The sequence below is a fragment of the Dermochelys coriacea genome, chromosome 24 (genome assembly GCF_009764565.3).
Source record: "Dermochelys coriacea isolate rDerCor1 chromosome 24, rDerCor1.pri.v4, whole genome shotgun sequence".
NCBI classification, from domain to species: domain Eukaryota; kingdom Metazoa; phylum Chordata; order Testudines; family Dermochelyidae; genus Dermochelys; species Dermochelys coriacea.
In genome coordinates this window covers 3850506-3874326 of record NC_050091.1, presented here as the reverse complement: position 1 = coordinate 3874326, position 23821 = coordinate 3850506, and the positions used below count along the sequence as shown (strand labels likewise).

At 54.1% G+C, this 23821-nt stretch overlaps 2 protein-coding genes across 8 annotated transcripts; one reads left to right on the top strand and one right to left on the bottom strand.

Annotated features, from left to right (window-relative positions):
- Nucleotides 1–424: 424 nt before the first annotated feature.
- On the bottom strand, nt 425–9197 carry ISG20L2 (interferon stimulated exonuclease gene 20 like 2). Of its 3 annotated transcripts, none has more exons than XM_043502297.1 (5): nt 9057–9197; nt 5275–6121; nt 4035–4235; nt 3270–3379; nt 425–2740 (listed from the first exon to the last, which is right to left on the bottom strand). In XM_043502297.1, the coding sequence occupies exons 2-5, from the start codon at nt 6001–6003 to the stop codon at nt 2701–2703; spliced, it is 1080 nt and encodes a 359-aa protein (XP_043358232.1). In that variant the 5' UTR covers nt 6004–6121; nt 9057–9197; the 3' UTR covers nt 425–2700. The 3 variants fall into 3 exon arrangements, with proteins under 3 accessions (XP_043358232.1, XP_043358233.1, XP_038238585.1); XM_043502298.1 differs by lacking the exon at nt 9057–9197 and adding an exon at nt 6766–7115; XM_038382657.2 differs by having other exon boundaries at nt 425–3379; nt 9057–9188.
- METTL25B (methyltransferase like 25B) lies at nt 6955–23369 on the top strand. Of its 5 annotated transcripts, none has more exons than XM_043502296.1 (9): nt 6955–7053; nt 10366–10492; nt 10831–10952; nt 11572–11785; nt 18479–18541; nt 19541–19684; nt 20477–21324; nt 21996–22180; nt 22760–23369. In XM_043502296.1, exons 2-9 carry the CDS (start codon nt 10382–10384, stop codon nt 22876–22878), a joined length of 1806 nt encoding a protein of 601 aa, XP_043358231.1. In that variant the 5' UTR covers nt 6955–7053; nt 10366–10381; the 3' UTR covers nt 22879–23369. The 5 variants fall into 5 exon arrangements, with proteins under 5 accessions (XP_043358231.1, XP_043358229.1, XP_043358230.1 ...); XM_043502294.1 differs by lacking the exon at nt 6955–7053 and adding an exon at nt 9267–9384 and having other exon boundaries at nt 10324–10492; XM_043502295.1 differs by lacking the exon at nt 6955–7053 and adding an exon at nt 9270–9382 and having other exon boundaries at nt 10365–10492.
- Nucleotides 23370–23821: the final 452 nt, after the last annotated feature.

Below are 23821 nucleotides of genomic sequence, written 5' to 3'. Positions count from 1 at the left end.
AAACTGACCAGTGAATTGTGGGGCCCAAGGGGAGAGCCCCGCAAGGGGCCTGCGCGAAAACCAGACCCTTTCTAAAGTGTCTGTAGTTGCATCCCACAAAACAGCAGCACCCTAAAATCACAGGCTGCTTTTGAAAATCTCAGGCCAGCGAGAACATGCCACTAGCCAGCGCTCCTGCACCACAGCTCCACCGAGCTGCCTACAAGCCTCCACCCAGGCAGAGAGCATGGCTGTCTTTGGGTGCCTAGAAATCAGTGCCACCTACATGCCGCCCCCAGATCTTGTCCTGATAACACAGCATTGTCAAGCCCAGCCCTGGTATCTGATGGGGATTGTAGAGTGCCCCTGGCGAGAACCAAACCTACAGCTCCGCAGCAGATATTCTGAGCCCGTTGTGAGCACCCCACCATTGCAGAAGCAGAAATGGATTGATCTTTTAGGATTTATTTTTTTACAAGTGATTTCAAAAGTGACACATTTTATTTTCAAACAACGCAACTCTCCCACAAAGGACCAAGCGGTTCATTGCAGCAGGGATTAAAGGACCCGGAAACACTCCAATTTCGGAAGATGTTCGTGCATGGAGCTGTACACATATATGAAAAGCACCATGCTTCACTCCCTGGACAAAGGGTTTGGTCCAAGCATCACGGCAAAGACGGATTCAAGTAACCATTACCTGGGCAAGCCCTCTCACCAACGGCTCAACCACTGAGCCCCAGAGCTGACGCCAGCCCTGCTCCACTGCTAGAGCTGGGATCCGGTTCTCCAGCACTCTGCCGCTCCTGTCATCACCGACACCAGTACAAAGCAGGGGGGAAACGGAACCAGCTCGGAACAGGCAACATTTCACCACCACTTTGCACTGGTGGAAATGACCATGCCAGAGGATCCGGTCCTTTAAAGAAGTCAGTGCCAATTTATTTGAACGAGATCTGAATTTGAAATGCAAGCTGCCAAATGAGAATCATCTTTTTATAGACCTTCCCAGTGAAGGATCTCAAAGGACTTTACTTCACAACTACAGCGGGGCAAATAATTAACTTTTGGGGTTCAGTGGCAAAAAGGCCGTTTCAGGTCTGTTTCAGAAGCGGGAATCTGATCCTGTGTCCCCCACCTCTCGGATGAGTGTCCTAAGTACAGGGCAACACCACTCCCGCCGCCAACTTGGGCCATTTTGTGATCGGCCAAAATGGTGTCAAATTCATGAAGAGTGGTGGGTTTGGAAATCGTTTGCCAGCTCTACTCACAGCACCCCAAGGAGGTCAGGATCATCCTCCCCATTTTACAGGTGGGGAAACTGAGGCACAGAGCAGCAGCGCAACTTGCACAAGGTCACGCATTGGACCCAAGTCGCTTCTCAGACACGTCAATGTAAATCAGGAGTAGCTCCATTGAAGTCAAAGGGACTTATGCCCATGAAAATGAGAGCCGAATCCGACCCAGAATGACCCCAGCAATGAGAACCCCACTCTCCCAACTGGGCGACTGCTTTAATCGCTAGACCATGCTTCCTCTCCTGCAGACTTGTCTCTGAAGAAGCTCCTCCCTTCATCCCTTATAGTGAAAATTCGCTGTTTGGCACAATCTGGAGACTGGGGGGTTGTTAGGGGGAGCGGATATCTCCACTGATTTCCTTAAACTCACCCAGACTGTGCGTCTGCTACCCGCGTCCTGCCTACTGGAACAGACCCAGAAGTCCGTCTCTGTCTGGTGACCTGCCCCCGGGCACTGCAGATCGGACGCTGCTCCACCTCAAAGATCCCACCCATTGCTGTCTCGAAATCAGGGCCATCCAAAACCACAGCGACATTCCTGCCCCATGTTCCGTGCTCAGCCAAGCCCTGCCCCAGAGGCTGATGGGAATCGTAGTAGAGCGCCTCCTGGCCAGAGCCAGAAGATCAGGGCCTTTGCTGGACTCAAGGCAGGGAGGGCAGCGGCTACGGGCTGCCACTCCAGAGGGATTCCCCCAGGCTGAGGCACGGCCCTGTGCAGAAGCAAGGGGGGGGGATAGAGATGAGTCAGCTGAGACCATGGCTTCTAATGGAGATTTTCAGTGGCCCAAGCGACCCCATGCTGCCTTAGAGAGGCCACCATCATGGGATGGTGCCGGCTGGCTCAGGGGGCCAAAGACGGGGTACAGAGCCTCACTGCTGGATACTGCCGAGTCTAGCCCAGGCTGGGCATCTCAGCAGAGTCCTTCTCCCTGCATGAGATGAGTTTGGTGGGTCTCGACCTGTCACCCACATTAACAAGCCACCACCATCTCCAGCCGTAACTGCCAGTCTCAGCAGAGGAGCCAAGGAGGGAACAGGCCAGGGAGGATTGAATCTCATCCCCAGGCAATGGCAGGCGGCACGGGGCCCTGATGCCCAGGATCTAGGAATTTGGGACCCGATTCTCTGGGATAGATCAGCACAGTGCCAGCGGAGGGCCGCTGACCAACCAGCTGGAGCTCTGCAGGGCCGTTCCTCAGGCCCCTTAGAGGCTCTGAGTCTCACAAACAGCTGCAACAAACCATCTCCCCTGCATCCCAGAGTGGGGGAACTCTGAGAGTCCCTTACTTCTGATCCAAAATAAAGCTGAAGGGGTGAGGAAGCCACCAAACACCACTGGGGTGCCACAGAAACCTTCCCAGGGAAAGGACATTCAGAGATGTTTATTTACCAGCGTCGCTTTCAGCCCCAGAGATCTTCTCCCCTAAAAGTCTGATTCGAACTCACCGACTGGCCCGTGCCCCCTACGGAAATCAGATCAGAACGAGAACGTGACGCAGGGCCTGTCCACCTAGGAAGAGGGCACGAATGCCACCCAGAGGCCTGGACGAAGCGGGTTCTAGGACATGAGGGGCAGCCAGCAGAGCCCACGGTGTGATCCGGGCAGGGAATGCCTGGGTGGATGGGCAAAGTGTGGGTGCCCCAGCTGGGAGGTAGCACAGTTCCCCTCCGGGGCTAAGACAGGACAGAAAAGACAGCCCTTGGTGAGGCCCATGTGCTGGCAGAGACCCGGAGGCGACGCGTGACAGCTGCTACTTCCTCATGCCTCTGACTCCCGCCTGCGTCAGAAACGCTGCACCAGGCTCCAGTTGCCTGCCCGCCTCCCCCTCGCCTGCTTTCACTGGCCCCAGGCAGCTGGTCCGTATCCTACTCCCTGGCCTGGCCTAGGATCCTCCCGCCCTGCATTTTGCTGAGCCCCCCTTTTCGCTTGCTCTGGGGATTGAGGCCTGCTCCTTCCTTGGCAGCACGGGGGTGGGCCCCAAGGCCACTCACTCCTGCTCGGGGTTCAGCGCCAGCTGCCTCTCCCACTCAGCTTCAATCACCCGGTACAACTCCATGGTGGCTTTGGCATCTTCCACCGAGGAGTGGCCGTTTTTGCCGACCTGCAGGGAACAAGGGAAGAGAGAGACGATCCATGGGGGGGTGTTAGAATCAAGGGCGTTAGCCAGTGTGAGCTGGCCGAGAGCTCTGATCCTCATTGGCTGCTTCCCCAGGTGATCAGCACACTCAGAACGGCAGGCAGCTTGCGGCACTGGGCATTACTAATGCCGACCTCATTAGCCCAATTGCACAGATAGGGAAACTGAGTCCCAGACAGGGGACATGACTTGCCCAAGGTCACCCAGTGACAGAACTGGGACTAGAATTCCTGGGCCCCAGGTCTGTGCTCTATCCACTAGGCCACACAGAAAGCAACTCCTGGGAGAGGAAATGCCTCCCCTCACTCTCTGGTGACACCCCCTGGCCAGCCAGGGGACACCACTTTATTCTTCTATGCAGGGACCTCGTTCTCCCTTGGCTTCTGGAGGGCGCATCTCCTTGAAGGAGCAGCTCTGCTCTAGAGCGACCCCCTGTGGATGATGCTGAGAACCAGGGGGGACTTTCAGGATGGGGAAGTGGCCAGACACAGCACAGGCAGCCGGGAAGAGAGAAGACGTGTGCCTGGGCCCAGATTTCTAGGACTGCCTGCACGGCCCGGGGCATTGCTAAGCACGGGCGTGGCTGGTGCCTGTGGGCCTGTCCCAGAGGCGGGGGTACCTGGATGTCTTTGTGCAGGAGCTGCTTGGTGAGGCGTTTCAGCGAGGCCGACTCGTTCTCCGGGAAGCCAGCCTTGCGGTTCAGCAGGGGGATTTTTGACGTGTCCCTGGTCACCGATTTCGGGTGGAAATACTTCAGCGCCTTGAAGTCATTGTGGATGGCGTGGCCGACGACGATTTTCCCCACTAGGAGCTTCAGGATCTGAGAGAGAACCAGGGCAGCTCAGGGGCTGGGAACGCCAGGGACCAGCGCTCAGGCAACAAGGCACGTGCTGCTGCAGTCTGATCGGGGTCAATGCTGGCTCAGAGGGGAGAGCGCCCCCTACTGATCACCCGCACTGTTCCCGAACCACCCCAAGATCTCCTCTGGTCTCTGGTTCCAGCAGTGAACCAGCTTTGTCTGCAAGCTCTGCCTGTCTGCTTATTTCACACCAGTGTGACCCTTTCGCCTTTGTTTTAGAGCATCGCGCTGCTTTGAGCTTCGCTAGTAACGGCGTTCTAAGTGGCAGCTCCGTGGACCGTTCCACAAGGTGTCCAAAAGCCTCCAAGACTCAGATGCGCAGAGCTGACGCTGGGAAGACCCAGCAACCACCATCAAATTAGACATGAGAAGTATCAGAGGGAACAAAAAATAAAGGCATCAGCATATTTGATTACAGAGAGGGTTGGAGCGCCCTCTAGTGGGCTTTTGACAAAACAGAAGATAGGCAGAGACAGTGCAGCTCAGTGGGCAGGGAGGGTGTTTAAGCAGAGGGCTCAGCATGGGACTCTGGCCCCCTTGGGCACGGCTAGTGTAGAGGTGCTGACTGCCTGGGGAGAGCCAATGCGAGCTCAGCATGGGTTCAAATCTCTAGTGTAGCCGCAAAGGGCCTGTTCCTCAGAGATGCTGAGCACCCGTACTTCCCAGCCCTTTGGCTCTCTTATTACGGTAATGCCTAAAGGCCGTAGCAGAGATCCGGGCTCATGGACCTGAGGAAAGGATGGGGTAGGCCTCATGCCAGCCATGCAGAAGCAAAGGGCCCCCGGAAGACAAGCAGGGCAGGGACTTAAGGCCTCTGAAGGGCAGCTCCCAGAGGCACCGGAAACCTTTACCCCAAACTGACTCCGAAGAGAGAGCGCCCCCTCCTAAGTCAAGCACATTGTGGTGCTCCTGGCCAGGGCACTGGGATGGGCACTGGCTGAGAGAGGAGAGCGCCCCCTATTGAATCCCTGCCAGCCCAGTCAATGGCCTGGGCGCTTACCTCTTTCTGGGCCGTTTTGAACGGAGTGGCATTCTTCATGTGATGTTTTTTGATGCCACTCCACCGGGTCCGGTAATCAGTGATGGGGTCGACGGGCCGAATGTACTTGTCATACACCACATCTCCATGGTAACTCACGATGCTGCACCTGGCCAGGTCGCTGATCCGGCCACCGGGGCCCGTGCCCACCATCTCGCAGTCGATGGCCACCACTTTGCTGGGCTTGCCCGGCTGGGGCACTGGGGGCAGGCCGCTGTCATACTCACTCAGCAGGCTGGCTTTTTGCATGCCAGCGAGGGGCTGGGTGCTGTGGTTCCCAGGGATCCCACTGGCCTTAGCTGATCTACATGCCACTTTCCTCGCCCCTGATGGAAAACAAGGCAGAGGGGAACCAGAGTCCGTGGTGGCACCGGGCTGGGCAAAGCGACAATGGTTATTTGCCTTGGGGAAGGTTTTTGGCTGATGGGAAAGCCCATCTGTCTGGAAAGAGTTCTGATCCTCAGCGAGCCACTTCTTCTTGGTCCTCTCCCAGGAGCTGGAGTCCTGATGGGAGACCTGGCCTTTGGGAGGATGATGCTGGGGCGGTGGCAGCTGCTTCTGCTTCAGAAAACCTCTTCTCTCCAGGAAACGGCGCCGTTTCACAAAGCGCTGGTGTTTCTGGTTGCTGTTGGTTCCCCTCTTGGGAACCTGCTGGAGGCCCAAGTCCAGGTTTATGATCAAATCCGACATGGTGGGTTCTGGAGGAAGGCGGCCAACATGAGGAGGAGGGAAGAAGGGGCCCTGGTCTCTTTCACCCCTCAAGCATCCAGCCCCATACACACTGCTCGACAGAGGCTCACGCCCTCACCTGAAACAGAAAGTCAAGAACGTTTCCACTCATCAGAAGAATTCTAATTTACAGAGGGATCTCAAAGTCCCTGAGAAACTCTCCCCGCATTAGAATCACTCCATGCCCCCACCTTAGTGGTAGCCATTGGCACAGCCATGCTACACCACAAATTAGGCCAGTAAGTAAAGAAAAATCCTGCAGTCAGCTGAAAGTACAGGGAGGACTGAGATTTGGGGCTTTAGCCAGGCCATGAGGACTAACACACTTAAGTTTATAGGAATGATCAAGGTCTCCATTTTATGTCTCATCTGAAAATCGACACTGGCAGTAGAAAAGGGCACACATGGGTCCCGGGACTTTTCCCCAGAGGGGAAAACACCTAGTAAATATCCGACCACATTGCAGGGAACCCCCTGGGTTTGTCTTGTAGGCTTTACATTACAGTGTGATACTGACTCAGCCTGTGATCTGATGAGATCAGTTTGTGGCACTATGGCTGCAGATACAACCACCATGAGAAATTTGGATGAGTGGCATCTGACAGCTCATTAGACGGTTTATCAACCAACCAATAATGAAAGACTCATTTTTGGGGTTTGGTTCGGTTCCTTAGCCCAACGTGTGGAAAATACCCAAACAAAATGTAGATTTAGGGAACATACACGGGGTGTGTAAAAGACCAAGCTCCAACATGTGTAGAAGTACATAAGGCATTGCTTTCACTCCTTCAACATAACCCATTTTAATTTGGATTGAAACCTTCCAGTGAAGTGCTGGAGACGCAGATAAACCAGCTTTGTGCTGGTATCAGAGAAACAGAAAGTGAAAGAGCCCAAATGGTGAAAGGTAACTGGGATTTTAAAAAATGTGTTCGGTGTTCACAGCCCCAGCCGTAGCGCAGCAAAGGGCGCTAGAAATGGTCTTTTTCGTCCTGGCAGCAGCCCATTGAAGATAAAAGCATGGATCTGGTGGGGGTCTGGGGCACTGCCAATGCCCTCATCTCCACGGAAGCTGAGAGGAGTTTACTGACAAACTCCCCCAGTCCCAGCCCACTCAGACTCCATGATTCCCCCCCTCCCAACCACTGACCCCCAAGTGCTTCATTCATGTGTTCCACTCCACTAAAACTCCCTGCTACTGCCTAGTTTAGTCTCTGCCCGGGTCGTAACCTCAACACCATGTCTGGGCGCCTTCCAGTTACGCATTAAGCAACGGCACCCACATCTGCTCCATGTTTGTTCTCTCATCCTCTCCCCGGGGGAGATGCACGTGCAGTGAAGTGTCTTGTTTTTTGTGGGTTTTTTAGAAATGATATATTGTGCTGACCCCCTCTTCTTGCTCATCCCCTCCCCCATGAACCCATAACCTCTTCAGTGATGCTTCTCCCCCTCAAGATCATCCCTCCCCCTCATTCACCCAATGACCTCCTTTTTCACCAACTACTTCAGCAATATCTCTTCCCTCCTGAACCCCTCCTCTGTCCTCCCTCACTGACCACCCCTTACCAGCCCCAACACTGCTGCTCCCCCACCTACCATCCATCAACCCCCTCAGTGATTACTCTTCCCCCATCCCTACCCAGCACTCCCCCATCTCCTCCCCTCAATACCCCCTCCACGCACTGGTCCCCTCCCCTTCCTAATGCCTTCTTCCCTCACTGACCCTCTTCTATCTCAAAGCTTCCTCCTCCACTGATCCCCATCCCAACATCTCCCTCCCCCACTGATCCCCATCCATTCCCCCTACTAATCCCCCCATCTCTCCCCCACTGATCTCCCATCCATTCCTCCCACTGATACCCATCACCCTGACACTGCCTCCCGCACTGATCTCCTATCCCATCCCCCAGCCCCCTCTCCCACTGATCCGCCCTCCATTACCCCCCTGATCTCCCCGTTCCCCCGTCCACTGATCCTCCAACCTCCTCACCCTCTGATCTCCCCATTACCCCACTGATCCCCAGCCCCCTCAGATCCCCCATCACCCCACTGATCCCAAACCCCCGCCCCCTCAAATCCCCCCATTGCCCCACTGATCCCCATCCCCCTCAGATCCCCCCATTGCCCCACTAATCCCCATCCCCCTCAGATCTCACATCACCCCACTGATCCCCAACCCCCACCCCCTCAGATCTCCCATTGCCCCACTGATCCCCAACCCCCGCCCCTCAGATCCCCAACCCCCTCAGATCCCCCATTGCCCCACTGATCCACAGCCCCCGTCCCCTCAGATCCCCCCATTGCCCCACTGATCCCCATCCCCCACCCCCTCAGATCCCCCCATTGCCCCACTGATCCCCATCCCCCGCCCCCTCAGATCCCCCCATCGCCCCACTGATCCCCATCCCCCGCCCCCTCAGATCCCCCCATCGCCCCACTGATCCCCATCCCCCGCCCCCTCAGATCCCCCCATCGCCCCACTGATCCCCATCCCCCGCCCCCTCAGATCCCCCCATCGCCCCACTGATTCCCAACCCCCGCCCCCTCAGATCCCCCCATCGCCCCACTGATCCCAAACCCCCGCCCCCTCAGATCCCCCCATTGCCCCACTGATCCACAGCCCCCGTCCCCTCAGATCCCCCATCGCCCCACTGATCCCCATCCCCCGCCCCCTCAGATCTCCCCATCGCCCCACTGATCCCCATCCCCCGCCCCCTCAGATCTCCCCATCGCCCCACTGATCCCCATCCCCCGCCCCCTCAGATCCCCCCATCGCCCCACTGATCCCCATCCCCCGCCCCCTCAGATCCCCCCATCGCCCCACTGATCCCCATCCCCCGCCCCCTCAGATCCCCCATCGCCCCACTGATCCCAAACCCCCGCCCCCTCAGATCCCCCCATTGCCCCACTGATCCCCATCCCCCGCCCCCTCAGATCCCCCCATCGCCCCACTGATCCACAGCCCCCGCCCCCTCAGATCCCCCATCGCCCCACTGATCCCCATCCCCCCTCACCCTCTCTCCTTGGGCCAGTCAGACCAAGCCAGGCAGCAGCAACCGGAAGCGGAAGTGCAAACCGCCCCGCCGTTGGGGGACACAGGGAGGGACGCACAACAAAAGCCCGGAAGGAGCAGGGGCCGCGGAGAGTCCCGCGCATGCGTCAGGAGTGAGCGCGACGGCCGTGGGGGGAGGGGGTCCGCCGTAAAACAGTTTACGCATGCGTCTAGGCTGTTGCGGCACAGAGGCGAGATTGTACGCATGCGTGTGCACCTCCAGAGGCACGCGAGGCTGGGAGGGCGCTTGCGCGTGCGTGGCCCTGCGGCGAGGGAGACCATAGAGAGCGGGGAGTGGGCGCGATGTGCAGTTGGGCACTCTAGCCGTGCGGAGGGTGAGCTCTATGGGGCCACAGGAGCTATGGGAGGGGGTGGGGCCAGGAGACGCACGAGGCGCCCCCTCGGGCTGGTGACGTCTGCTGGCGACACCGGCAGAACTGCGTCATGGGCGATGCCATAGGACGTGCCCCGCGATGACATCACAGTGCTATGACGTCATGCCATGCCATCACCGTTATGCTGTGTAATGCCATGGCAACGCCTCCTGGTGAGGTCACAGCCCAGCGTCATGGCAACGCCTCACTGCGTGACATCGCCGCACTGATGCCCCGTGCCCCGCCGCAGCAATGCGATGCGGCGATGTAACGTCCTGGCAACACCTCGGGGTGATGTCACAGTGCCGTGGTGTCACAGCAACACCGCACTGAGCGATGCCGCGCTAATGCCCCATGTCCCCACGTCACAACGACGTCTTGTGAGTGTCACGTCATGGCACGCCCGGTCGCACGACACAATGCACCGTGTGACGGTGCAGCCCCAGCGCCCCGCCCAGCCGATGCCCGGATGGCACAGCACAGGCCAACACGGTGCCACACCGCACAGCGCAGCAGTGGCACGAGGGGATGTGGGGCTTTCCCCTCTCAAGCACCAGCCTGGATCCAGACCTCTGGAGAGCTGTTCTGCATCCTACGGGAAATGAGTTTGCTGGACCTCAGCCCGTTTGCTAGTGTAAAGGAGCCCACATCACCAACCCACCCCCATGCCTGGCATCCTAGTGGGCAGAGATGCCCGGGGGTGAATGCCCCTTTGGACTGGCCTTCCCTCTCCCCCAGGAAGTGCCCCTCACCTCCTTTACATAAGAGCCCCCATGCTGCAAAGAGTCATTAAAGGAGGCAAGCGCGTTCATTCAGACCTTCCTGCTCGGTGATTCTCTCCCCTTTTCCTTTTAGGAGGTTTTAACTCTTTCTTTGTGCACCATTTCCCATCTCTCCGGTTCACCCCACTGCCATGACGGTGCTCTCCGGCCAGCCCCTCTCTTTGGAGGAGCAGAAGCAGTTAGCAGTGAACATCACCCATGTCCTCTCTCTCTATGGCTCCATTGTGGACTCCTACATCATTGTGAGTCCTATTCAAACCCTGGTTAGACTTTGCTAAGAGGCAGCATGGTCCGGCATGTAGGGCACTGGCCTGGGATGATGGCCTGCCTCTGCCATCGACTAGCTGTGTGACCTTGGTCAAGTCACTGTGCCTCAGTTTCCCCTCCCACTCTTTGTCGGTTTTGTCTATTTAGATTGTAAACAATTTGGGGCAGGGACTGTCTCTCACTATGTATAGGTACAGCGCATAGCAAAATGGGGGCATTATCTTGGTTGGGGTTTGAGTGCTGGAGGTGGGCTTGGATGATGAGTGCTGTTGCCTGAACTTTCCCCTTCCCCATCACCCTTTCTTCCCTGCAGGAGTTTTTCACCGATAATCTTTGGGGGAAGCTTCCTTATTCTTGGCAGGCAGTGCTCACCGATCTCCCCTCCCCACAACTCGCTGCCGTCTTGCTGGAGAAAGGAAAACCAGAGGAAGTTTGGTAAGAACATGCTTCTGTTAAAGGGGCTTTACTAGTGTCCTCTGTGGGCTTCTTTTCGCTGCAGGGGTTGGCAAGGGGCATATGACCACAGGCAGGGCTTGTGTCTGCAGGCTGCATTCTCATTTAAAGCAGAGGATGGTTTCCCCTCTGAGTCAGTTCTGGACCAAAGCCTGCTAGGGAGTGCTGTGGTGATAGAGGTAATGCCTATCAGAGAGGGTACGAAACCCCGACCACTCAGTGGCTAGATATGTTGACAGGTGCTTTGAAAAGGCTTAGAGATACAGATAGGCAGAGACTCATGGCCTTTAAAGATGCCACAGCACTTTTTTTATTCGAAAGAGTCAGGGTTGTATTCCGAGTGGCCTAAATCCAGCATTCTGCCTCCTTAAATTCCGCATGCAGTTCAACTTGGATATGATTTGCTTCATTACCGCCCATCCTGAACTGCCACATAATGTTCCTCTGTGCTTTTAAACAACTGCCACATTCTACTCCAGAGGTGGCCGCATTTCCCCGGTGGGTGAAGTGATTTGTTCAGCTGTAGTCTGTTCAGTCCCTTTGGTGCGACAGCAATGGGAACTCCTTGTCCATACACTAACTGCTGTCCTTGTGCTGTCAGTTACAGCATGGTGTGGCCACTCTCCTTGTTGGCCTTTAAAGCTACAGCGCACACATTGGCTTTCTCCAGAGCACCTCGTGGTAGAAGCGGCACGTCAGCGACCAGGAGGCCAGAGGAGTTCAGGGAGAACCGGTGCCAGAGTGCTAAGCTTAACCCCCTTTTCCGGAAGCACGTGAAGCCCAAAAAGCAGCATGAAATCCGGCAGCTCGGGAAGGTTTGTTACTAGCATTTCTTGTCCCCAGTAGGAATGATGACATCACTGTAGCTTTCAGAGTAGCAGCCGTGTTAGTCTGTATTCTCAAAAAGAAAAGGAGTACTTGTGGCACCTTAGAGACTAACAAATTTATTAGAGCATAAGCTTTCGTGAGCTACAGCTCACTTCATCGGATGCATTTGGTGGAAAAAACAGAGTAGAGATTTATATACACACACACAGAGAACATGAAACAATGGGTTTATCATACACACTGTAAGGAGAGTGATCACTTAAGATAAGCCATCACCAACAGCAGGGGGGGGAAGGAGGAAAACCTTTCATGGTGACAAGCAGGTAGGCTAATTCCAGCAGTTAACAAGAATATCAGAGGAACAGTGGGGGGTGGGGTGGGAGGGAGAAATACCATGGGGAAATAGTTTTACTTTGTGTAATGACTCATCCATTCCCAGTCTCTATTCAAGCCTAAGTTAATTGTATCCAGTTTGCAAATTAATTCCAATTCAGCAGTCTCTCGTTGGAGTCTGTTTTTGAAGCTTTTTTGTTGAAGTATAGCCACTCTTAGGTCTGTGATCGAGTGACCAGAGAGATTGAAGTGTTCTCCAACTGGTTTTTGAATGTTATAATTCTTGACGTCTGATTTGTGTCCATTCATTCTTTTACGTAGAGACTGTCCAGTTTGGCCAATGTACATGGCAGAGGGGCATTGCTGGCACATGATGGCATATATCACATTGGTAGATGCGCAGGTGAAGGAGCCTCTGATAGTGTGGCTGATGTGATTAGGCCCTATGATGGTATCCCCTGAATAGATATGTGGACAGAGTTGGCAACGGGCTTTGTTGCAAGGATAGGTTCCTGGGTTAGTGGTTCTGTTGTGTGGTGTGTGGTTGCTGGTGAGTATTTGCTTCAGATTGGGGGGCTGTCTGTAAGCAAGGACTGGTCTATCTCCCAAGATCTGAGAGAGCGATGGCTCGTCCTTCAGGATAGGTTGTAGATCCTTGATGATGCGTTGGAGGGGTTTTAGTTGGGGGCTGAAGGTGATGGCTAGTGGCGTTCTGTTGTTTTCTTTGTTGGGCCTGTCCTGTAGTAGGTGACTTCTGGGTACTCTTCTGGCTCTGTCAATCTGTTTCTTCACTTCAGCAGGTGGGTACTGTAGTTGTAGGAATGCATGATAGAGATCTTGTAGGTGTTTGTCTCTGTCTGAGGGGTTGGAGCAAATGCGGTTATATCGTAGCGCTTGGCTGTAGACAATGGATCGAGTGGTATGATCTGGATGAAAGCTAGAGGCATGTAGGTAGGAATAGCGGTCAGTAGGTTTCCGATATAGGGTGGTGTTTATGTGACCATCGCTTATTAGCACCGTAGTGTCCAGGAAGTGGATCTCTTGTGTGGACTGGTCCAGGCTGAGGTTGATGGTGGGATGGAAATTGTTGAAATCATGGTGGAATTCCTCAAGAGCTTCTTTTCCATGGGTCCAGATGATGAAGATGTCATCAATGTAGCGCAAGTAGAGTAGGGGCATTAGGGAACGAGAGCTGAGGAAGCGTTGTTCTAAGTCAGCCATAAAAATGTTGGCATACTGTGGGGCCATGCGGGTACCCATCGCAGTGCCGCTGATTTGAAGGTATACATTGTCACCAAATGTGAAATAGTTATGGGTCAGGACAAAGTCACAAAGTTCTGCCACCAGGTTAGCCGTGACAGTATCGGGGATACTGTTCCTGACGGCTTGTAGTCCATCTTTGTGTGGAATATTGGTGTAGAGGGCTTCTACATCCATAGTGGCTAGGATGGTGTTTTTAGGAAGATCACCAATGGACTGTAGTTTCCTCAGGAAATCGGTGGTGTCTCGAAGATAGCTGGGAGTGCTGGTAACGAAGGGCCTGAGGAGGGAGTCTACATAGCCAGACAATCCTGCTGTCAGGGTACCAATGCCTGAGATGATGGGGCGTCCAGGATTTCCAGGTTTATGGATCTTGGGTAGCAGATAGAATACCCCAGGTCCTGGCTCCAGGGGTGTGTCTGTGCGGATTTGTTCTTGTGCTTTTTCAGGGAGTTTCTTGAGCAAATGCTGTAGTTTCTTTTGGTAACTCTCACTGGGATCAGAGGGTAATGGCTTGTAGAAAGTGGTGTTGGAGAGCTGCCTAGTAGCCTCTTGTTCATACTCTGACCTATTCATGATGACGACAGCACCTCCTTTGTCAGCCTTTTTGATTATGATGTCAGAGTTGTTTCTGAGGCTGTGGATGGCACTGTGTTCTGCATGGCTGAGGTTATGGGGTAAGCGATGCTGCTTTTCCACAATTTCAGCTCGTGCACGTCGGCGGAAGCAGTCTATGTAGAAATCCAGGCTGCTGTTTCGACCTTCAGGAGGAGTCCACCTAGAATCCTTCTTTTTGTAGTGTTGGCAGGAAGGTCTCTGTGGGTTAATATGTTGGTCAGAGGTGTGTTGGAAATATTCCTTGAGTCTGAGACGTCGAAAATAGGATTCTAGGTCACCACAGAACTGTATCATGTTCGTGGGGGTGGAGGGGCAAAAGGAGAGGCCCCGAGATAGGACAGATTCTTCCGCTGGGCTAAGAGTATAGTTGGATAGATTAACAATATTGCTGGGTGGGTTACGGGAACCATTGTTGTGGCCCCTTGTGGCATATAGTAGTTTAGATAGCTTAGTGTCCTTTTTCTTTTGTAGAGAATCAAAGTGTGTTTTGTAAATGGCTTGTCTAGTTTTTGTAAAGTCCAGCCACGAGGAAGTTTGTGTGGAAGGTTGGTTCTTTATGAGAGTATCCAGTTTTGAGAGCTCATTCTTAATCTTTCCCTGTTTGCTGTAGAGGATGTTGATCAGGTGGTTCCGCAGTTTCCTTGAGAGTGTGTGGCACAAGCTGTCAGCATAGTCTGTGTGGTATGTAGATTGTAATGGATTTTTTACCTTCAGTCCTTTCGGTATGATGTCCATCTGTTTGCATTTGGAGAGGAAGATGATGTCTGTCTGTATCTGTGCGAGTTTTTTCATGAAGTTGACAGATTTCCACTCTATACGGCTAAATTCAGTGCCTTGCATAATCACAGGTTTCAGAGTAGCAGCCGTGTTAGTCTGTATTCTCAAAAAGAAAAGGAGTACTTGTGGCACCTTAGAGACTAACAAATTTATTAGAGCATAAGCTTTCGTGAGCTACAGCTCACTTCATCGGATGCATTTGGTGGAAAAAACAGAGTAGAGATTTATATACACACACACAGAGAACATGAAACAATGGGTTTATCATACACACTGTAAGGAGAGTGATCACTTAAGATAAGCCATCACCAACAGCAGGGGGGGGAAGGAGGAAAACCTTTCATGGTGACAAGCAGGTAGGCTAATTCCAGCAGTTAACAAGAATATCAGAGGAACAGTGGGGGGTGGGGTGGGAGGGAGAAATACCATGGGGAAATAGTTTTACTTTGTGTAATGACTCATCCATTCCCAGTCTCTATTCAAGCCTAAGTTAATTGTATCCAGTTTGCAAATTAATTCCAATTCAGCAGTCTCTCGTTGGAGTCTGTTTTTGAAGCTTTTTTGTTGAAGTATAGCCACTCTTAGGTCTGTGATCGAGTGACCAGAGAGATTGAAGTGTTCTCCAACTGGTTTTTGAATGTTATAATTCTTGACGTCTGATTTGTGTCCATTCATTCTTTTACGTAGAGACTGTCCAGTTTGGCCAATGTACATGGCAGAGGGGCATTGCTGGCACATGATGGCATATATCACATTGGTAGATGCGCAGGTGAAGGAGCCTCTGATAGTGTGGCTGATGTGATTAGGCCCTATGATGGTATCCCCTGAATAGATATGTGGACAGAGTTGGCAACGGGCTTTGTTGCAAGGATAGGTTCCTGGGTTAGTGGTTCTGTTGTGTGGTGTGTGGTTGCTGGTGAGTATTTGCTTCAGATTGGGGGGCTGTCTGTAAGCAAGGACTGGTCTATCTCCCAAGATCTGAGAGAGCGATGGCTCGTCCTTCAGGATAGGTTGTAGATCCTTGATGATGCGTTGGAGGGGTTTTAGTTGGGGGCTGAAGGTGATGGCTAGTGGCGTTCTGTTGTTTTCTTTGTTGGGCCTGTCCTGTAGTAGGTGACTTCTGGGTACTCTTCTGGCTCTGTCAATCTGTTTCTTCACTTCAGCAGGTGGGTACTGTAGTTGTAGGAATGCATGATAGAGATCTTGTAGGTGTTTGTCTCTGTCTGAGGGGTTGGAGCAAATGCGGTTATATCGTAGCGCTTGGCTGTAGACAATGGATCGAGTGGTATGATCTGGATGAAAGCTAGAGGCATGTAGGTAGGAATAGCGGCCACTAGACGCCACTAGCCATCACCTTCAGCCCCCAACTAAAACCCCTCCAACGCATCATCAAGGATCTACAACCTATCCTGAAGGACGAGCCATCGCTCTCTCAGATCTTGGGAGATAGACCAGTCCTTGCTTACAGACAGCCCCCCAATCTGAAGCAAATACTCACCAGCAACCACACACCACACAACAGAACCACTAACCCAGGAACCTATCCTTGCAACAAAGCCCGTTGCCAACTCTGTCCACATATCTATTCAGGGGATACCATCATAGGGCCTAATCACATCAGCCACACTATCAGAGGCTCCTTCACCTGCGCATCTACCAATGTGATATATGCCATCATGTGCCAGCAATGCCCCTCTGCCATGTACATTGGCCAAACTGGACAGTCTCTACGTAAAAGAATGAATGGACACAAATCAGACGTCAAGAATTATAACATTCAAAAACCAGTTGGAGAACACTTCAATCTCTCTGGTCACTCGATCACAGACCTAAGAGTGGCTATACTTCAACAAAAAAGCTTCAAAAACAGACTCCAACGAGAGACTGCTGAATTGGAATTAATTTGCAAACTGGATACAATTAACTTAGGCTTGAATAGAGACTGGGAATGGATGAGTCATTACACAAAGTAAAACTATTTCCCCATGGTATTTCTCCCTCCCACCCCACCCCCCACTGTTCCTCTGATATTCTTGTTAACTGCTGGAATTAGCCTACCTGCTTGTCACCATGAAAGGTTTTCCTCCTTCCCCCCCCTGCTGTTGGTGATGGCTTATCTTAAGTGATCACTCTCCTTACAGTGTGTATGATAAACCCATTGTTTCATGTTCTCTGTGTGTGTGTATATAAATCTCTACTCTGTTTTTTCCACCAAATGCATCCGATGAAGTGAGCTGTAGCTCACGAAAGCTTATGCTCTAATAAATTTGTTAGTCTCTAAGGTGCCACAAGTACTCCTTTATCACTGTAGCTGTGAATCCAACAGAATCATAGAATCATAGAAGATATGGGTTGGAAGAGACCTCAGGAGGTGTCTAGTCTAACCCCCTGCTCAAAGCAGGACCAACCCCAATGAAATCATCCCAGCCAGGGCTTTGTCAAGCTGGGATTTATAAACCTCTAACGATGGAGATTCCACCACCTCCCTAGGGAACCCATTCCAATGCTTCACCACCCTCCTAGTGAATCCAGTCTACCCCCATCTCTGGGGTCTCGCTTTCTCTTATCCTAGCCTCCTTTCCCACTTCACATCCCCAGGAGCATCAAGATGCACCGTTGGGCACTCTGCATTTGCTGAAATCAGCGGGAGTCTTTCCATCAAATCCAAAGGGCTTTGGAGCAGGCTCTATCTCCCTGTAGTCAGAAGAGAAGACAGCATGGTACCGTGGCCAGTATGGTGAATGTTGAGGTCTCGGTAGTGCCAGAACCTGGTGTCGCCGCTTATTAAAGCCCCGTAAACCATGTTGGAAGACAGCCTGCATGAAAATATTATTCATTAGGAGCCTAATCCAAAGCCCTCTGAAGATGATGGAAAGATGCCTATTGATTGGAACAGGTGCGGTGTGCTCAGGAACAGAACCACAGAGAGAAGATTCCTTGGAACCCCGGTCTTGGTCCATGACTGAGGCTCCTAGCACTACGATAACACAAGTCATTAAGAGCAATTCTGTATGGTAGGCAAAGGCAGCCTAACGTACCACCAAGTCACTCCATTATCATGCTGGCTGTATCCTTCCCCATGTCTCCACTGTGTCTCCAGCCCATGTGGCTAGAGTGCCATCAAAGCAGAATGAGCAACAGCCTCCATAGTATAATTCCTAGTAGCAGGGTCAGGGTGATGAAGTGATCAGATTCATTAGAAGGTGACTCTCCTCAGCTCTTAGGAATGGCATGTCTTGGAGGAGGAAGACCAGCGATTGAGTCCAGCCTTTCCTTTGGCAAAGGCCAAGATCATGGGTTTCCAGTTGGGGAGTTGCAGTTCCAGAGGAAAAGGGCGTCACATATGGGTCCAAGAGTGGTCACTGCTGTCCTCCCTTTATCAGGGGGTCCCCACAGGGTTTTCGGTTGTAACATAGGGTCATGGTAAGGAAAAGTGCGAAGGCCATTGGCCAACGTTCTCCTAGCTGAGGGTTCTCCTAGCTGCGTCCTTGACTGCGCAGCCCAATAAAAGGGGCCCGATTTGTCAAGATGTTGTGCCCTGAGGTCAGCGGAAGCTGCGTTGAGAAGCAGGCCACCTCCCTAGGTGTTGCAACATGGATTTCGGTGGCTAATTCTCAGCACCCAAGCTGGACAGCCTGGGCCTTTCTGCTGACAAGTTCCTTGATGAGTCTGCACCTTTATCTTTTCCTCAGGTGGTGAAGAAACTGAGCGAGATCACAAGGTGCGACCAGGTGGTAGATATTGGCTCTGGCCAGGTAGGTCACTGGGAGCCTGTAGTTCCGTGGTTTGAATTATATTTTGTGTCCCAGATCCCTTCCTGGAGGGGTGAGGTGCATTGTTCTGTTGCATAGGCTGCGTGATGGGCTGGCTCACAAGGTTCCTTTCACCTTTATGTCCCCCATTTGGAGTCCTGCCCTGGACTGTGGGTGACCCTAAGACCTTGCCAGCTGATGGCGCCTGTGACATAGTGGGGAGTAGCTCACTTCCCAGGAGACTGTACCCCAAAACTCACCAGCATGATCGGTGCCAGCTGCTTCCCTTGCTGGCAGCCTTAGCGGAGAGGCCAAGAACCGAATGGATTATGGAGACCGAACTCACCTAGGAGCTGTCTCTGTATAGTCCCCTATGCAGCTTCTAATCAGTTGCACATCCTGCTTCGCATGCACTGTGCTTTTGTGATAGGGCCCTACAACTCTGGTTTGTAACCACCACTATGTCTTTTATTTGTATGATCTCAGCCACCACCCCGTACAGTCCCATGCAGCAATTCTGTTTATAGTAACATACAGTCATTGTCCTTGGGCCAGAGAGAAGAGAGGGCTCCACCCAGAGATCTCCCTTTACCCTGGCTTTGCTGGCCTGCCTTTCTTTTTCTCTCTTCTTTGCACTTCTGTCTTGTGCTCCTTTTTCCACTCTTGCAGTTAATGGTCTAATGATCTCCTTAGCTGTCCCCAGCTCAGGCTGATCTAGACATTAGCCATTCCCACCCTCAGTCAGGTCCTTTGGGAGGGTGGGAGGGGAACAAACTGAATTTCCAGTGACCAGAGTGCTGATTCAGCTGCCGGTTCTCAGCATTCTGTCGCAGGCCCCCAACCCAGGCACTCAAAAATCATGACTTGCCCCAGTGCGGGGAAATACATCCCCCTTCCTCCCTAATAACCTTGAATCTTCCAGTGCAGGAGGGAGGGGAGGGAGGATTCAGAAACCCCCAGAGCAGCAGCAGTGTTGACAGTCAGTGTATGTTCCCCTTTAAGGGCCATCTCTCTCGCTTTCTGGCCTTTGGCCTGGGTTTGTCTGTCACGGCAATCGAGGGAGACAGACGCCTGGTTGACATGGCCACTAAGTTTGACCGAGAACTGGTGTGGGCGCTGGAGAAGGAGCAAGCACAACGAGCCAAGGTAAACGGTGCAGTGGGGGGCGGAGGAGGGGCCCCAAGGCTAATGCCCTGTGCAGATCAGTGGGCTCTTCACACCAGGCAATGGTTAAATTCCAGTGGGTGCGGAAGGACGGCCTAGAGGGTAGGGCACTGGCTTAGGACTCAAGAGACTTGGTTGTGTTTCTGGCTCTTTGAGCAACACTTAATCTACCCTGTGCCTCAGTTCCCCATCTGTGAAACGGGACTGAGCTCCCTACCTCCCAGGGGTCCATCTCCGATGGTGAGGTGCTCAGATAACCCGATGCTGGAGAGATATATCCTCCTGATGCTTCCCGCCAGGAGGAAATCCAGGCTGTGGCCCATTTAAGGAGAGATTATTCATATTTTTACCTGCAGCTTGTCCAGGGAAGAAGCTAGGCTAAAGGAGGAGCAAAGTCTAGTAGCTACAGTGTGGAACTGTGTGTCTGAGATCGGGGTTTTCATCCTGGCTCTGCTTGGTGGCTTTTTGTTAACAGCTTATTGGGTTTGAGCTGCCCCCTGATCAGGACGGCCAGGGTATCCTGAGCTCAGACTGTAATCAGTCTGTAAGGAGTTAGCCCTTTACTGCCAGAGGTGAAGGAACTGCCCTTTATTCCATGGTGGCCCACTGTGACGGCGCAGTTTGCACCTGGCTCTCCGGCTGCCAGCACTGGCCTCTCTTGGAGCAGGACCCCAGCCTAGCCAGACCCATAGTCTGATCAGCTGCTGCAGTGTTGAGCTCAGACACCCATCACTGAGTGGCTGTCTGTGACTTTTTGTTTCTCCCTTCCTGCAGGATCCGTGGGAGATCTCCCTCCGTGGGCCAAGCCACGTGGCGGGTTGGGTCAACCCCCAAGCACCATGGCGGGAGTTCCTCCTCCTGCCACAGCGAGGAATAGACACAGCTCAATCTCCCATGGCAGAAAGCGGCCCGTCCCCAGAGGCTGCTGCCACCTGCAATTCGCCAGGGCCATGGAAGAGCATTCCCCCCACAGCCCCTTGTGGGGGTGGCAGAGACGTGGCAGAGACGGGCAAGGCTGGAGAGAAGGGGCCAGGAGGATGGGGCTGCATGGCTGCTGCAAGAGAGGAGCATGGGAGATCCCCAGATCCCTTCGGAAGCAGAGGCCGTGGCTGTGTTCCCAACAGGCCTCACCCTCTGTATCGACCGAGCCGCCCAATGGCAGTAAATCCCCTGGGGCCAGTGGCGGAGGGCAGGCTGCTCCTGACTGGCCTGCACGCGTGCGGGGATCTCAGCGTAGCCCTGCTCAGACACTTCACCCGCTGCCCCCACGTGGTGGCCATGACCTCGGTGGCCTGCTGCTACATGAAGCTCACCACCCAGGAGGAGCCGACCCCCCCAGGCCTCGTGGCACCGCCGCCTCCTTCCACCGACCGGCCCGAGTACGGCTACCCCCTGAGTGCCTGGGTGGCCGGCCTGCCGGGCCACGCCCTCTCCTACAAGGCGCGGGAAGTGGCCTGCCACGCCATAGAGGACTACACGCTGCGGCTGAGGAGCAAAAGCCCCGTCCTGCGGACTCACTGCTACCGCGCCACGCTGGAGATGCTGATCCGGGCGGCTGACCCGGCAAAGAGACGCCTCGGGGTGCAGACCATCAACAAGGCCCACCAGCTAGCCTTCGAGGAGTGAGTCAGCAGGCGTGGTGTGTCTTAGCAAAGACTGGCCTCGCTAACCAGCCAACGGCCACGCAGCAGAGACGGGCCTCATCCCATCTCAACAGCCCTAGAAGCCGGGGAGACCGGAGACAGGGCTCCGGTTCTGGCTCCTTACTGGAGATGGGAGGGCTGATCATGCTCAGAAATTCCCCAGAACTCAGGAGCTGTTTGGATACAGACCCTCATTGAAAGTGACGGAGGCAACTCCCCCCTGGTTCCTAGCACCTGGCTCTCAGCTCCTATTGATTGCTATTTAAACAACTTAGGGGCACAACTCTCCACTTTTCACAGCTGGGGAAACTGAGGCACAGGGCCGTGAAGTCACTGATCCCCCATCTGACTGGCTAACCTGAGGGTAACTCAGCAGTTAATGGGCTCTGGGCACATGCCCAGACTGCTACCATGCTGCCTTTGACAACTGATGCCCAGAGATGTATATACATGAGTGGTGTACAACTCCCGGGTTCCCTTCCCTGCTTGGGGATGGGAATGTGGTTTGGTGGCTAGAGCTAGGGGCAGGGTGGCAAGTGGGTCGGGTTGGGCTGGGGCCCCTGCCAGTGTCCAGTCAGCTCCGCCTGAGCTGCCTTGGGGTGGGCAGCAGGGCGCAGAGCTGATGGGGCCACGCTGCTTCACCTTGGCAGGTACGCCCGGCTGGGCTTGCAGTGCGTGGGGCTGGACCCGGCCGCCCCTCTGGATCGGGCCTGCGTTGACGGCATGCTGGCCCAGCAACAGAACGTGGTGGCCTTTTTCAGCCTGGCCCTGCTGCTGGCGCCATTGGTGGAGACCCTCATCCTGCTGGATAGGATGATCTACCTGCAGGAGCAAGGTGAGTGCCTCGGACCGACCCACCCCTCTCCCAGGCCTGGGATCCAGGGCAGAGACATCCAGCTCCTTCACATTTGGGGGCGTGGGAGGGCTACGGCCATTTGCACTTAACCTGAGCTGCGCCTTATAGCCCTTTGTCTCCAGCGTGGAGGGATTTAAACCCACCTCCGCCTGGTATGGACAAGCACGTTCATCCTTGGGGTGCTGGATGCAGCACCCTTGTGTTTTCCCCTCCACCGCCCCTCGCCAATAGCAGCCCTGTGTAGTCCACAGAGAGCCCAGGCCTCAGTACCAGTAACTCCCCAGGCTAACTCCTCGCTGGGCAAGCGAGCGCATGTCCCCCTCTGTACAGCCCCCCATTTGTTGGGCTAGCAAGCGTACGGATCCAGCCGTACAGTCTCCCGTTCACCCAGCGAGCGAGCTGGCGTGTTCCTGTCTCTTCTACCACCTACTCGCCGGGCAAGCAAGCGCGTGTCCCTCTGTACGGCCCCCCACTCCCCAGACTTGTAAGTACTCACTACAAATCCAGGGGCCGCCCACCCGTGAACTACTCTGTATCCTTCCCCCTCTTCCCCTGCAGGCTTCCAGTGCCAGTTGATTCCCCTATTTAACCCCAGCTTCTCGCCCCGGAACCTAGTGCTCGTGGCGGCCAAGGCTGGGCTGGACTCTGCGTTATCCACGCTGGCAGGGGAAGACTGACTCGCACCAGCGTCCATTGATGCAGAGGAATCGCCGGCTGCGGTCCTGCAGCAGCCTCTGGGGAGGAACGTGGCAGCGGTTTAACAGCGTATGGGAAAGGAGGCGGTGCTCATTGTGAGAAGAGGCAGGCACTGGGGCAGTCAAGCTACAGAAGCCTCAGAAAGTTCAGCAGCAGTTGCACATGGGGAGGGAGATGATGTGGCCCACCCAGGACCAATCCTTCCTCCCTTCAGCCCCACTCAAGGGCAGGGAGGTTTCTTCCCCCCAACCCACCGTTTCCTTGGGCTGGAAGAGTCCAAGGAGGAGCCAGCCCCAGACACCAGAGAAAGCCCAGCAGGGCTGGGTTGCAGCAGCAAGTCGAGGACAACAGGCAGCACCTGCTGCTTCAGGTGCTGACTGGCTAATTGCCCAGTCTCTGCACCTCTACCTGCTTTACCTGCCCCTCCCCTTCAGCTGACCCTCTCACCCAAAATAAACACCGCCCCCAAAGAGCAGTGGTTTGCATTGTCCGTCACTGCTCCTTGCCTCGTCTGCATGGGGACAGGCACCGACCCTCACACGGATCTGTGCAGAACACGATGGGCCGTGCGCGTGGCTGGGCACTGCCGTAACAAGCAGTTAATCCTAATGGGGGTAGTTCACGGCTCCCCTTACGTCCCATCTTGCAAGGTGCTCACCCCTTTGGTACTTATCCCACTCCCCACCCTCCGCACATGATGGAAGGAATTATTCCCCACCCCATCCCTGTACGGAATGGAACAGGGGTTAAGTGACTGTCCTAAGGTCACCCATGCAGCCTGTAGCAGAACTGGGATCTGATCCCAAACTGGCACCCCAGATGCCAGGCCTCCTTCCTCTGCACCCAGAGGCTGAACCAAACAGAGTTACAGCCTAAGGTGCAGGGACAACTGGGGCTACCCAGCCCTCCCCCCTATTTAGCCTG